Genomic DNA, 13945 nt, shown 5'->3' with positions numbered 1-13945 from the left:
AAATTTTCATATAACAACACAATTTTTTTTTTCAAAAGTTTTAAAAATATAACCATCTTTTTAAACAAAAACATGGTAAATTTAATAAATAGCATAAAATTTCTTGATTTCAAACGAATTTAAATAACAACTTATATTTATAGTGTCATAAAAAGATAAATTATAAATTATTTCTGCATAAACGAATCCATTCGTAAAAATTTAATTTAACACAATAAAAGTACCTACGTAGGTTTAAAGTAACATTGTAAAACGGTTTTTCTTGTTCAGGAGGAATAAAGAATACAATTTTTACATTAACGAAATGGTATTTTTGACTCGATAGCTCTTCTTCTTAGTCGTTTCAAGTTCTACATTATCTCTGAGTCGTTTGCTTTTGTCAGAGCAGTCGTGGTCACGTCGGTATAAGGAAAGCAAATTTGGTTACGATCCGTCTCCATTCACTTTTATCTTCAGCGCTTCTGGAGGCCTTCTAAAAAGGGATGCCAGTCACTTCTGTCACCAAATCCAAGTATAAATGTTCAAAATATATTGTGAATATAATATTCCAATAATCTCCTTAATAATGAACTGAAAACTATACATATTATACAGGGTGTTCTTTAAACCCTGTCAAATCCGAAACCACGATGATCAGTATGGGCAAGAAGACATATTAGCATATTGAAAAAAATATTTAGAACGACGAAATTTAAAAAAATATGTATTTAAAAAACAAATGATTGCTTAATTCTGCAGGGGAGAAGCGAGGGAGTGTATCTGACTCCCCCTCCCCCTCCTCATTTCACCCCTTCAAAAGAAAGCAACCATTTTAGTCGTTCTAAAAAAATATTTTAATGTGCTAATATGTCTTCTTGCTCATACTGATCATCGTGGTTTCAGATGTGACAGGGTTCAAAGAACACTTGTATAATATCCATAAATAAATTTTAAAGAAATTTAAAGAAATTTTTTGAACCCGAGTAAAAACAGCTTATTATTATAATTTTCTGTTTTTCTTTTTATTTTGTATATTTTTTTTCTCATCTTTATTCGAAATTATATAACTTCAAATTACTAAATAAATAAAATAGTGTATGTCACTTTTCAAGCGCAAGGGCTAGTCTTTTTTGAAAAGTAACAGCTTTAACGTTAAAAATTGTAAAAAGTAGATTGTGTACTAAAAAAAACATCTATCAATTGTGAATGTTACACCGTGTGTAAAGTAGCCACTTAAACCCGCTAATGACAAGTCATAAGCCCTGTAGATGCCTAGATCTCTATATTTCCTTCTCTAAAATGTTCTCCATCTCAGTCTTAGTAGTCTCAGTTGAATCCAGTTCATGTTTACAAAAATGTAGACATACTCAAAACATTGTTTTCTACTTTCGAATTGTAAATATGATTGTCTTGGGTAGGCTATATATTTTTTTTGCTTTCCTTGGCTTTGGCATTTGAGTAGTACCTACTTAATATGTTTATAGTCTCTGGTACCTGGTACCTATAATCTATGCATTCGAGTTTCTCTGCATTTCTCGACCGTTTTGTCAAATTGGTAAAATGTCAACCATGTCAACAAAAAGCCCTGATAAAATTGCTTTAAAGCGCAAAGCTTCGAGTAGCATTTCGGAAGAAGGTTCTGACGCTAAACGTAAGCCAGAGGAAAATGGATCCGTACCTGGTACTTGAGTCAATTTCAACCTTCATGTTTTCTTATTTTCGGATACATTTCCTCGGACGCCATTCTAACCTGTGTTTTTAATTTTAGCTCCTGCTCCAAAAATGCAGCGGCTTTGTCCTTATTTGGACACAATCAACCGTCAATATTTAGATTTTGACTTTGAAAAACTGTGTTCTGTATCACTCACGCGAATTAACGTCTACGCTTGTTTGGTATGCGGAAAATATTTTCAGGTTAGGATTACTTACTCTATTAACTTGTTACCATAATATATTTTTAAATATTTAATTCTAAATAGCAAGTAATATGCTCTAAGTATAAGTGGAAACTTTTATTCGAATCTCACTGGTTACATGCCGATACGTATTTATTGGTGAGTATTTTAAATTTGGGGTTTTAGCTATAAGACAACTGTGCATTTATAAATTTGTAATGTACTTAAATGTAAATTATTTTTCTAAATCCCAAAAGGTGTTCCTTTTGGGATTACCAGGAGTCAAACTAGAGGAGGGGAGTGGTCCACCACAAACTTTGAAGTCAGGCAAAGAAATTTTAGGTTTTCGGAACCCAAAATATTAAATATACTGCCCGAACATTGTAAAACCATGACCCGGATCCAATTGAATAAATTTGTAAACAGATGGTTAATGGTTAGGTTAGAGAAAATTCAGAAGGATTACTTTAAAAGGTTATTAATATTTTAATATTAAATGAGCAGCTTAAAGCTGAAATGCTTAAATCTATTAACATATTACTACAGAGATGAAGAACATTTAAGAGAAGGTAATATAGAAGTCTAGACAACTACAGGGCTTATGACCTGTCAATGGCTAGTTTAAGTGGCCACTTTACACACTAACATTCACCATTCTGCCCATATTTGAACATCTATATTCCTTCAATTCTTTCATCTGTTGATGTTTGTATATATATGTATGTGCTAAGAATACATAATGTTACTTAAACATAAATAATTAAACACAAATATAAAGTAATACATTTATTAATCTACATATATTTTCTCTCGCTTTATATGCGCAGTTATTTTTATTTGTAAATTTGTTTTACATTTTGAGTCTTTTATATTTGGCATTAAATCACTAAATATTTTTGGAGCAATTACATTGTTTTTTTTTTACATTAATTTTGATACAGTTCATTTGTGTTGCTGTGCGAGTGTTTATAATTTTTCGAGTTCTTTTGACCTCAGTTAATTTATCATAAAATTTAAGCAGTTGGCACCTCAGAAACAATTGTCTTACGTGTCTAGGTATTTCATTTTGTACCCTGGATTATGAATAAAAAACTTTTAATTTCTTTAGGGAAGAGGTACAAACACACACGCCTACACGCATTCAGTATCTGAAAGTCACCATGTGTTTTTAAATCTGCACACTCTGAAGTTTTACTGTTTACCTGACAATTATGAAGTCATCGGTAAGTTACTAACACTATTCGAATGCTGTAAAAATCACTTTATTTTTTGTATTTTTCTCACCTACACTTAAATAATACCCACTGTAAACTTTTTTCACCTAAAACTGTTTAATTACGTACTCACCTACTTTTATGTAGTATTTTATCTTTATTTATTTATATCTATAAATCAGAGGGCCTTACTTAGAAACCTGGCACAAAATTATGCCTTGTGTTAAAATTAGGATGGCAATACCATCCTTATTATAGTGGTAGACTAAGGATGTATTTCCATCCGTATTCTACCACTGTGCCTAGGCGTAACTTTACACCAAGTTTATAATTAAGACCCATAATGCAATTAGACACTTTTATAAAATAAAAATAATAAAATCTTTTGATAAGTGCCCACATATTGACTTTTATACCATGAAACACTTGAATTTTCATTTTATACCTGCCACGTAAAAGCCCGGGTGTATATAATAAAAATAAATAACTTACCTGTTTCATCTGAACGAGATAATATTACCCAGAATTTAGTTCGTAATGTGAGGAAACTCTAAAATCGTATTGTCAATAAAGGCGATATCAAAAAATATTACAATTTTAATGATTACTGATTTTAGATTCTTCCTTGGATGATATAAAGTATGTTTTAAACCCAACCTTCCTGCCGGCGCAGATAGGGTGTATGGACGCCGATACCAAAATGTCCAGAGCTATTGACGGTACGATGTATATGCCTGGTATTATGGGACTGAACAATATAAAGGCCAATGACTACTGCAATGTTATTCTACAGGTAAATATTTTTAATGGAACAACCCGCTAAGCCTCTATTAAGAGGATTGTCAGCAGATGGGAAAGAGGGGATATTTTTTAAAATTATTTATTTTAAATCTTAAAAATGGGCACACATAAACATATTTTTATGTGTGCTCTAATAATAACAATGTACGAATATTTCATCTACAAGTTATTTAACACATATTTCTTAACCTTCTGCTTGAATTTTGATATTTGTTTTTCTTCATAAATGTTTTTTCCCATTTCATAATATTTTTTAACAGCCTTATACAAAATTGAATTTTGTGACTTTGCCTTTTTCTAAATGGGAATCAGATTTTTATATTTTCTCTTGTATTGTGATTATGTTCAAATTGCTTTTAATCATTTTTTTCCGAAATTCTTTGTTTTTAAAAATATATATATTATACACATACATTATCGTATTGTAAAATATTATTTGCTTAAATGAAGGGTGCGTAGAAACATGCGTAGTCATGAAACCAATATTTCGAGAAAAACGATTTTTTAGTTTCAAAACCGTTTTAAACATTATCGATGAATGAAGTGCTTATCTTTTTTTTGCATATTTGTAATTAATTAACATTTTTGAATGACTCTAAATAAATAGTCGTTAAAATGATCAGCAAACAAAAGTTTTATGCAGATTAATATAAAAATAAACCATTGTAGGGGAAAGAAACATTCTAGTATGCTTTATACGCGGAAGAAACCTTCGAAATCAATGTAATTTTAAACTAAGTGACATTCCAAAAAGAATATTTTGGTTTCAGAGTTAGTTTTCGTCAAGTGCCTGGACAATATGAACGATATTAATAGCAGAATTTGAATATGGTAAAGTTATTATTTTCCCTTCAGCTGAGTCACAGATAATTCATCACAGATAACTCATGAACAGAATTACAGTAATATGCATTTTTCAACACGCACTGTTAAGATCCGCCTGATCAGCGACTGACTACGCCTGTTTTTTAAAATTATGCGTGAACTTCGAATCTTTCTTTTCCATATCATACTGACTGCTCGCGTTTCTTCAGCTTTGCCCAAAATTTTAAATACATTTTGCCAATGATTGGGCGTATATTACGATATTTTGATAGGACACATGGGTGCATACTGTAAATAATTACAACTTGGCATATTTAACTCAAATCTGTAAAAATCATGACTCCGCATGTTTCTTCCGCCCATATGTTAGTACTTTTAATTCATTTAACATCAAATTTACACTTGTCTATCGGTTTTTTTTTTCAAAATGATTCTTAAAGCTTTGTTTTGTAATATGGTTAGCTTGGTTTAATTTTCTTGGTTTGATAAAAATAATATGCCGCTACAGTAGTTAATGTGGAAGGGGGTTATAAAAAATAGGCCACAACACCCAGACCTATTGAGAAAAAATCTTTCTTTCAACTGGCGGTAATCAAACCTGCCACACCAGTTTCACAGTTGGTCACCTAACCAACTGCATCACAGCGCCTGTCTTAATTCAACAGTATTTTTCAAGTATGTCCAAATGTTTGTGGACATGTATTAGATTTAACCCCCCTAGAATTTTTTTGATAGAGAACACCGAAGTCCAGGCATTTACAGGGCTAATGAACTGTCATTCGCTGGTTTAAGTGGCCACTTCATACACTGTAATATTCGCCATTCTACCCATTTTTTTTCCAAATCAATGTCCTAAAACTAGCATATATTTACTACCATGCAAAAGGTCTCAGGTTCGTTTCCCGACATGGTTGATATGAAATATTATATAAAAGGGTGTTTTTACACTAGAATATTTCATAGTCCTTAGACTGATACCTGAAGCGTAAGACTGATCACTTTACCTTCATGTAACAGAAAAAATGATCAAGATACGCTGCGATTGGTGTACCAATGCACTGCCCTATGCACCATTAAGTGTGGAAAGGGAATGATGATGATGAGCATACATTTAGTTTTTTTGGTCCCGCAAAGCCAAGGTTTGTCTGCTGGTTACATTTTTTTGTTCATTTGTTTTTATTTTATATAATAAATCCATATTTCTTCAATTCTTCTATCTGTTCATTTTTCTGAAGTCGAAAAAAATAAATCTTTATTGATGCATGTGAGATTGTAAATAAATATTTAATTCACCAATGTTAAGTTTATAACAAAGGCAAGATATAAATCAATTTCAACATATTAAACAAAATAAAAAAAAGTCAGCCGTATACTAAGCTGGCTAGGTAACATTACGTTTAAGTCATTTATATTTGCAGTGTCTCTCACATGTGCGCCCACTACGCAATTACTTCCTCCGCGAGAACAACTATTCCGGAGTAAAGCGACCGCCGGGAGACTCCCAGTACCTTCTGGTTCAGAGGTTCGGAGAACTGATTCGCAAACTGTGGAACCCGCGAGCGTTCAAAGCCCACGTCTCCCCTCACGAGATGCTGCAAGCTGTCGTCCTCTGGTCCAGAAAAAAATTCCAATTCATCAAACAAGGTACAGTAATATATGTTTACAATTTTTTGTTTATATTTGTTCAATTTTTTATTACATAATACATATCACTTTATTTATAAAAACAAAAAAATCCCACATAGGTATGACCTGTACGTGGGTATACTAAATCTAGAATACATTATGAAATCTATAGTGTAAATGCAATTATAAATATGTACATTAAAAACAATTACATTCTGGATTTTTTTTTATGTATGAGAGCGAAGTATGGATTTGGAAAAACAGGGATGAAACTAGGCAGAGTGCTGTCGAAATGCGATCTCTCAGACGAATTTGTGGTAAAACTATGTAAGATAGATTCACAAATGTTGAGATCCGTACATTATGGAAGGCTGAGATAAGCATTATCTACAAAATCAAGAAATGAGTTCTGCGTTGGTTTGGACATGTAGAGCGAATGGACAGCAAAAGAATGCCTAAAAATATTTACGATGCAAATGTTGATGGATGCAGAAATAGAGAAAGACCGAGAAAGACATGGCATGACCAAATCCAACAAATACTTGAAGATGGACTTGTTAAAAGTCGGAATAATCGGTGCGCGTGCATGAGAAGATGTATGAATGCAGAGGAAGGAGAGAGAAAGATAGAGTAATGTGGCGTTCTATCCTCTCTCTCTGATTTGTTTGTTTGTATAAAGATGAGATTTAAAGACAGACCAGCGAGTTTCTAAATAAAAATCATACATATTGAATTATGATGCATTTTTAAACTAAATATAATATGTATTTGTTAAGGAATTACTAGGTGATTTTTTTTGTAGAACTATCTGAATAAATACATTACACGCAGATAACTGCATTCTTCATCCATCCGGATATTTGTAAAAAAAAAAAATTATTACAGATATCAAATGGAGAAACAAAGTTTATTACCTGGCAATATTTAGATATTTTACTGGGGTAAATTAAATACTTAAAAAGATTCTCAAAATTTCTCAAGATCATTGATTGACTAATTTTTTTGTTCCAGGTGATCCTGTTGACTTTCTTTCCTGGTTTTTGAATTCCTTGCACATGGCTTTAAACGGAACCAAAAAAGTTGATAGTTCTATTATCTACCAGTCTTTTTTGGGACAAATGAGAATATACACGAGGTATTTTATCTTTGTTCTTTTTCTCGCTTACATATTTAGTTGTAAAAATAATCGACTGAGGAAATGTCTTTCAGGAAGCTTCCCCCGACAGACATTGAAGAGGTCGGCAAAACAGATCTCAGTAGCGATGAATACAAGGAGGTCATTACAGAGTCACCTTTCCTGTACCTGACATGCGATCTCCCTCCGACTCCGCTTTTCATTGATGAATTTCGCGAGAATATTATTCCACAGGTAAATTAATATGCTCCGAGCATTAACTTTGTGGTCAAATATTTTAATTAATGTTAGTAAATATTAGTATTTAACTATTTACCGACTTTTTATGAAAAAATATCTAATATTGATGTGCACAAATCGTTAATAAAGGACAGCGGTTTCGAGACATACCCGTCTCTTCGTCAGGACGTCAATTTCTGTACATCAATATCGTATATTTTTTCAACAGAAATGAAGCTGCTGAGAATATGGTAGTCTAGGCATTTACAGAGCTTAGGATCTGTCATTAGCTGGATTGAAATACCGCTTTACACATTATGAAATATTCACCACTCCGCCTATAGGTAGTTGACTTTCTTATTCAAGTACGGCACAATGCTGTCAGGGATAAATGTATGCAAAATATGGTTAATAAATAATGAATTTTGTGTACTCTCATATCAGATGTCTGAGATTCAAACCTCACCACCCCAACTTGATTCCCGTTTTCTTATAAAGAGTTATTAAAACTCGTAAAATATAGCCCCAAAATTGAAATATTTAAGTTAGTTACAAGAATGTAAATATTTATTTTTTTAAAATTAAATCATGGATTAAATACGTTTTGTTTTTTTTTCTATTTTGAACAAATAAACTTGATTAGATAGTGAAAATGCGTTGTAATCAAAATTTTACATGATTTTTTTACATCTTAAATACAAATTTATAAAGATTTTGATTTTATTTTGATAAATTACCTTCCAAATTAAACACCAGTCTAATCAATCTCTTAACTATTTTGTCAATTGCAAATTTAAACTCGATTTGGCTGGTGTGAAAAATGCAACTGATCTGTAGACCATGCATTCTTAAAAATGGCAAATTAATAGCATATATCGGTTGGCGTGCATTACCGCCAATCTGCTAAGTCAACTTTTTCCAGGGAACCGTAAAAACTGTTTTTAAAATTCAATCTAACGCATTATTTTCTCCGATCTGTTCTGTTCTTCTGCAGAAAGATCGCCTACTGTTGGTCCCACACGTATCATATGACTAGGAAACATCCAATAAGAGTTAAAAATCCCCTTATATGTATGACGGTAATGCACGCCGACTGACAATATCCAATCTGTTGCACCAATTTCTGTATAAAATGTTGCATTATGTCCAGTAGTCCTTCAATGTCTTATTTTTTCAGGTAAATTTGTATCAATTGCTCACCAAATTCAATGGTCAAAACTCCAAAGAGTATAAAACATACAAGGATAATTTTCTCAAGAGATTCGAAATAACAAAGCTCCCACCGTACTTAATTTTGTATATCAAAAGGTTTACGAAAAACACATTCTTCGTTGAGAAGAATCCAACTGTGATCAACTTCCCGGTCAAGTAAGTTCTAAAAAGACAGTATGTATCTCGAATCTGCTCAAAAATCGATTATTCAAATCATTTGTAAAAAGCCCTTCAGGTACCCCAGCATCAAGTTGTTTGAGGAATTCGATATATAGGCAATTATATATTTTTAGAATAATGATGTTAGTAAAAGCAAATTATTCTACCAAATCCCAAAAGGAACACTCCCACACTACCAGAAGTCAAACTAAAGGATGGGTCATGGAGTCTACCGCAAACTCTAAATTCGGGCAAAGAAATTTCAGGTTTCTGGGCCCCAAAATATTCAATATGTTACCCTAACATTACAAAACCATGACCCGAATTCAATTAAATGAATTTATAAAAAAATGGTTACTGGATTTAGGCAGAGAAAAATCCGAAAACTTACTCAAAAACATTATAAAATAATAAATAGTATATGTTTCATTTACCACTCGTACGTATTCGGCTCACGAAAGATATGAAGACACAAATTATATGAAGATGCGGAGATATGATTACCTAAATGAGCAAAAGATACATTTGTTCAATTAAACTACTTAAAAGATTCGGTCACTTTGGTGATGCAGATCAAGTGATACGTATCCTCTCAGTGATAGGGTCTTACCCACGTCTAGAAGAGACAAAATCAATTTATTTAAACTTAAAGAGGATAAAGAGAAATTAATTTTTTTTTTTTGTTTAAGAATCAAATGCATAAATTTTAACAGACATAAATCCAAATTACGATACATACAGTCGAACTTGGTTTTTACGAGGAAGATGGGATGAAAATTACTATAGATTACATACATACATTACATAAAACATTTTTAAAATCTGAAAAACACAGTAAAAACGCCCGAAACAAGCATGTCATTCATAAACTACAAAAGCAGCTATAAATTATAATGAGAAGCCGAACCAACACTTTCCAAGTTCACAAAGCTTAGATTTTTTAAAACCCATGTGTGTTCATTTTTCAATATTGTCGGCGAAAAATCCAACTGGTATTAGACACTTACATAGCTGTCATAAACATAATCCGATCCCAACGCCCGGCTGTATTTATCCTTTACGTTAGCCGACCGTTTGGATTTTATTATTCAGGCTCTTATTTCGATAATGATGTTTTTAACAATTGAAGATTTTTTGTGTATTTTTTGACAATATTTTTGTTCGGTATGTCCGAGAAGTAGCTCGTTATAACAGTTAATAATTGTATGGAAAAAACCATGAACTGAAATGTCAATTAATGTTTCCTTATTACATCCGAGATCTCGCTATTTCCGTGATCGTTATAACCGAGTTCGACTGTATATTTAAATATGTATAACAATAAAGTACTTGCCACCCAATAGCCAAGGGTAGACATTTATCACTTTTTTCTGTAATTTGCAGTTACGTCATTGTTGAAAGGCTGTAAATGAAAAACTAATTTCATTCAGTTTCGTGATAGGGAAATATTTGAAGCAATAATAGGAACATGGAATGAATACCTACCTTTGATATGATGTGAATGTTCTTCAATCTTAACCACTGGATAATGAAATGCACTATGAATAGTAACGATGTTTACAACAACGCGCGACAAATCCAAGCACTTTTTTTGCAATTTTATGTGAAGTGAAAAGTGTTGTTTTGTTTTGTTCTAAATCCGAATCTTCTAATTTTGAATTTCTTCTATCTTGATGTTAGGTAGGTACCATAAGGATGGGTCAAGGGAAGGATGGGAAAGAAAGGTAATCGACCAGGAATAGTATCGATAAATGCTGTTATTTACATCGATCGATAAGGTGGTTAATAGGTTTCCTCATTAAGGGTTTAAAAAAAAACAGATATTTTTTAATAATCATTGTTCAATAAGTCCACTTATATTCACTACACACTCTCGCATACATACAATACTCACACACCCATACACATATACACACACCCCAAATATATATACTCACCCTCACTAACATGTACAATAATTAAACGGATACACTAATTTTTTTGTGACTAAAACTAGTACTTAGAGTAAATATTATTACGTTATCATAAAAGTTATACTCATAGTGTAATTGAGACACATTTAATGTATATATTTCTACCGACATATTGTAACCATTGTATAAATTCCATGTTTTGTTTTTATGAGAAAAATAAAATAAAATAAACAGTCATTGTTTTTCCCAAACTGCATGAAGTCAGCTTGTGAATTTGACTTTGTTTTTAGAAACGTTGATTTCGGTGACATTCTAACGCCTGAAGTGAAGGCCCAACATCAGGGTAGGACAGTGTACGACCTTGTAGGGAACATTGTACATGATGGGACACCGGATAAGGGGACCTACCGGGCACATGTGCTGCATTATCCAACGCAACAATGGTATTTATCCAAATTATTTTCTATTTTATTAACTGTCAATTGAATTATTTTATTCATTTATTTTTATAGATCATTAAGTGGGGAAGAGTGTATAATAACATTATGAATCCCATTAAAGTTGTTTAGATAACAATGCTTATAGTAATACTCGACACTTAATTCACAACTTAGTAAAAAAAAAAAACAAATTGCCATGTGGGGTGAATATCGTGTTTTGATAAAAACGATCCTCAATTGAATGTTGTTATGCAGCAAGCAGCCAGTCCACAATTAAAAAAAAAAAAAGATATTGGTGTTATTGAGTTCAGGAGGTCAATTCTATGTTCTGCTTAAAACAGCCAGGCCGCTTTCATACAAAAAATTGACATACTGATAATTTCATGTCAAAATGCCATGAAAATTAATGTCATCTCATACATTTAGAGTTTATATGAGGTTTCATTCAATATTAGATCTGGCTGTTTTCTGCATAATGCTTATTTTAGGTTGATTGGTCAGCCAGACTTAACAAAGTCGCCAAATTTATTTTAAAAAATAGTTAAATTATTTTTTAATTTATCATAACAAATGAATTAAGTAATTCCTTATAATTAAGTACTCTTATCTAAATATAAAATAATATTTATTTATTCTATTTTTTTCCATTATAGACTATGATTAATAATAAAAATAATGTGACCTCACTGGGGTTACCCGTGCCGAGGACACTTAACAATATACTTTTTTTTAAATATATTTTTACATAATTAACAAAATGTTCAGACAGTTTTAAACACTACGTATTTATGTTTACAATTAATTTATTTACATCTATATAAGTTATATTACAAAACGCACTATGAAAGAGCAAAAACATAACATAAGCTATACACTTGTGGAGCAGTTGATTCAATATTGGTTTGGGTGAATGAGACAATCCACTTTACTTCTACCTAGCTCCACTATCCATTTTTAAATAGTCTTTTTGAACATTTTCTAATATGATCAATACACAATGACGTCACATACATCGGAGTTTTATTAGGGCTGGCTGTTTTCCGAAAAATGCTCACCTTAGGTTGTGTTCGGCCAGACTTTGAAAATCATTAAATCTGGTCATATGCATAATTAAATTATTTTTTGTATTATAAAAAAACGAATGCACGCATTATTTATTATTTTTCAAAGTAAAAAACATTCTATCTGTTGTGTAGATTCGATTATTCACTCTTTTCACAAAAGTGCTATTATCACAGTTTCACTTTTCTATGGCTGGCTGCTTTCTGCATAACTAAAATCAATTGGTCCATTTGCATTAAAGATTATCAAGTTCGGCAATAGATCATTTCTCATTTTCTTTAGGTATAAAGTGGAAACAATTTGTCCATTTGCATTAGTCTGTATTCCAATGAATTTATTTGTTTAGAATCTTCTCTTGTCATTGAATGGTGTGAAGTTGGCGAAATTATTTTACTTTTTTTCCACTCAATAAATTACAAATGAATTTCTGCACTTGATGTTTTATTTTAACATCTCTTTTTTTTTATTTGATCAGTAGTTTAAATACTAATGTATTGTTACATTTATTTTCAGGTATGAATTACAAGATCTTCACGTTACGAACATCTTGCCACAGATGATCACACTGACTGAAGCATACATACAAATTTATGAACTTAAAAGAGATTGATGATTGTGTGATTAGTTTGTAATAAATATTTTTTTATTCAATGAGCCTTTTTATATTTCATTTATTAATTTGTTGCAATTGAATTTTTTGTACTAAAAAAATGGTGTAAATTAACATTTTCTAAACATATTACTTTTTTATTTCAGTTATTTATTGTCAATTTTTGGTGGACTTCCATTCTAATGATGTAATAACTTATATTTACATATAAGCTTCCAATTAAAAATACTTGGTACACTTTGACTTATTTATTGGATCAATTAGCACTTTCACCCTCTAATGGTGATCAGTCTGAAAGTGCCTTAATATTTCAAGCAATTCTTTAGCATCCGTGTAATACAATGATTTTATTTTTGTTTCCAAAAAAATAATATAGATGGAAAGGGTTAGATTTTGTCCAGAAGGGGCGAATTCATTCGCGCGTTAGCGAGATACTAGGTGCCAATACATCGCGTCCACAACCTTCTGCTAATTCCAAATACGCGCGTAAATCGCGTGCACTTTGTTAGACTCGCGCTCGATTCGAGATTACGTATTACGTACAAGAGAATCGCGGCGAATTCGCCCTTTCTGGCCAAGTTCTTAGACAAATTAACAATGCTTTGAGCATCCTCTGCTTGCCATCTTACCAAAAAATAAAGAGAGCTTTATTTTAACCTAAAATAAAAAATACATAAATAGTTTTTTTAGATTAATGTAAAAAAACTTACATTTTTTATTTTTATTTATTTAATTCTTTTATGGTTTACAAACAATGAAAAAATAATACATAATACACATAAATATTGAAACAATAAAAAAAATAGACACTACTTATTTTTCATCAATTACATGTAAACACTAACTAAATACATA

The 13945-nt window shown here is 31.6% G+C and overlaps 1 protein-coding gene across 1 annotated transcript; it reads left to right on the top strand.

The window, feature by feature from the left end:
- The first annotated feature begins 1497 nt into the window (after positions 1-1497).
- Usp39 (ubiquitin specific protease 39) lies at positions 1498-13131 on the top strand. Its single transcript, XM_088228116.1, has 10 exons — positions 1498-1660; positions 1748-1893; positions 2983-3097; positions 3706-3881; positions 6133-6358; positions 7352-7475; positions 7550-7709; positions 8872-9062; positions 11269-11421; positions 12994-13131. Exons 1-10 carry the CDS (start codon positions 1540-1542, stop codon positions 13088-13090), a joined length of 1509 nt encoding a protein of 502 aa, XP_088084242.1. The 5' UTR covers positions 1498-1539; the 3' UTR covers positions 13091-13131.
- The last annotated feature ends 814 nt before the right edge of the window (positions 13132-13945 follow it).

This window comes from Micrasema longulum, unplaced genomic scaffold (genome assembly GCF_059751315.1).
Source record: "Micrasema longulum isolate JH-2025_06_02 unplaced genomic scaffold, ASM5975131v1 h1tg000044l, whole genome shotgun sequence".
Classification (NCBI taxonomy): domain Eukaryota; kingdom Metazoa; phylum Arthropoda; class Insecta; order Trichoptera; family Brachycentridae; genus Micrasema; species Micrasema longulum.
Note: the sequence above shows the minus strand (reverse complement) of the source record. Positions and strands in the feature narration are given on the sequence as shown.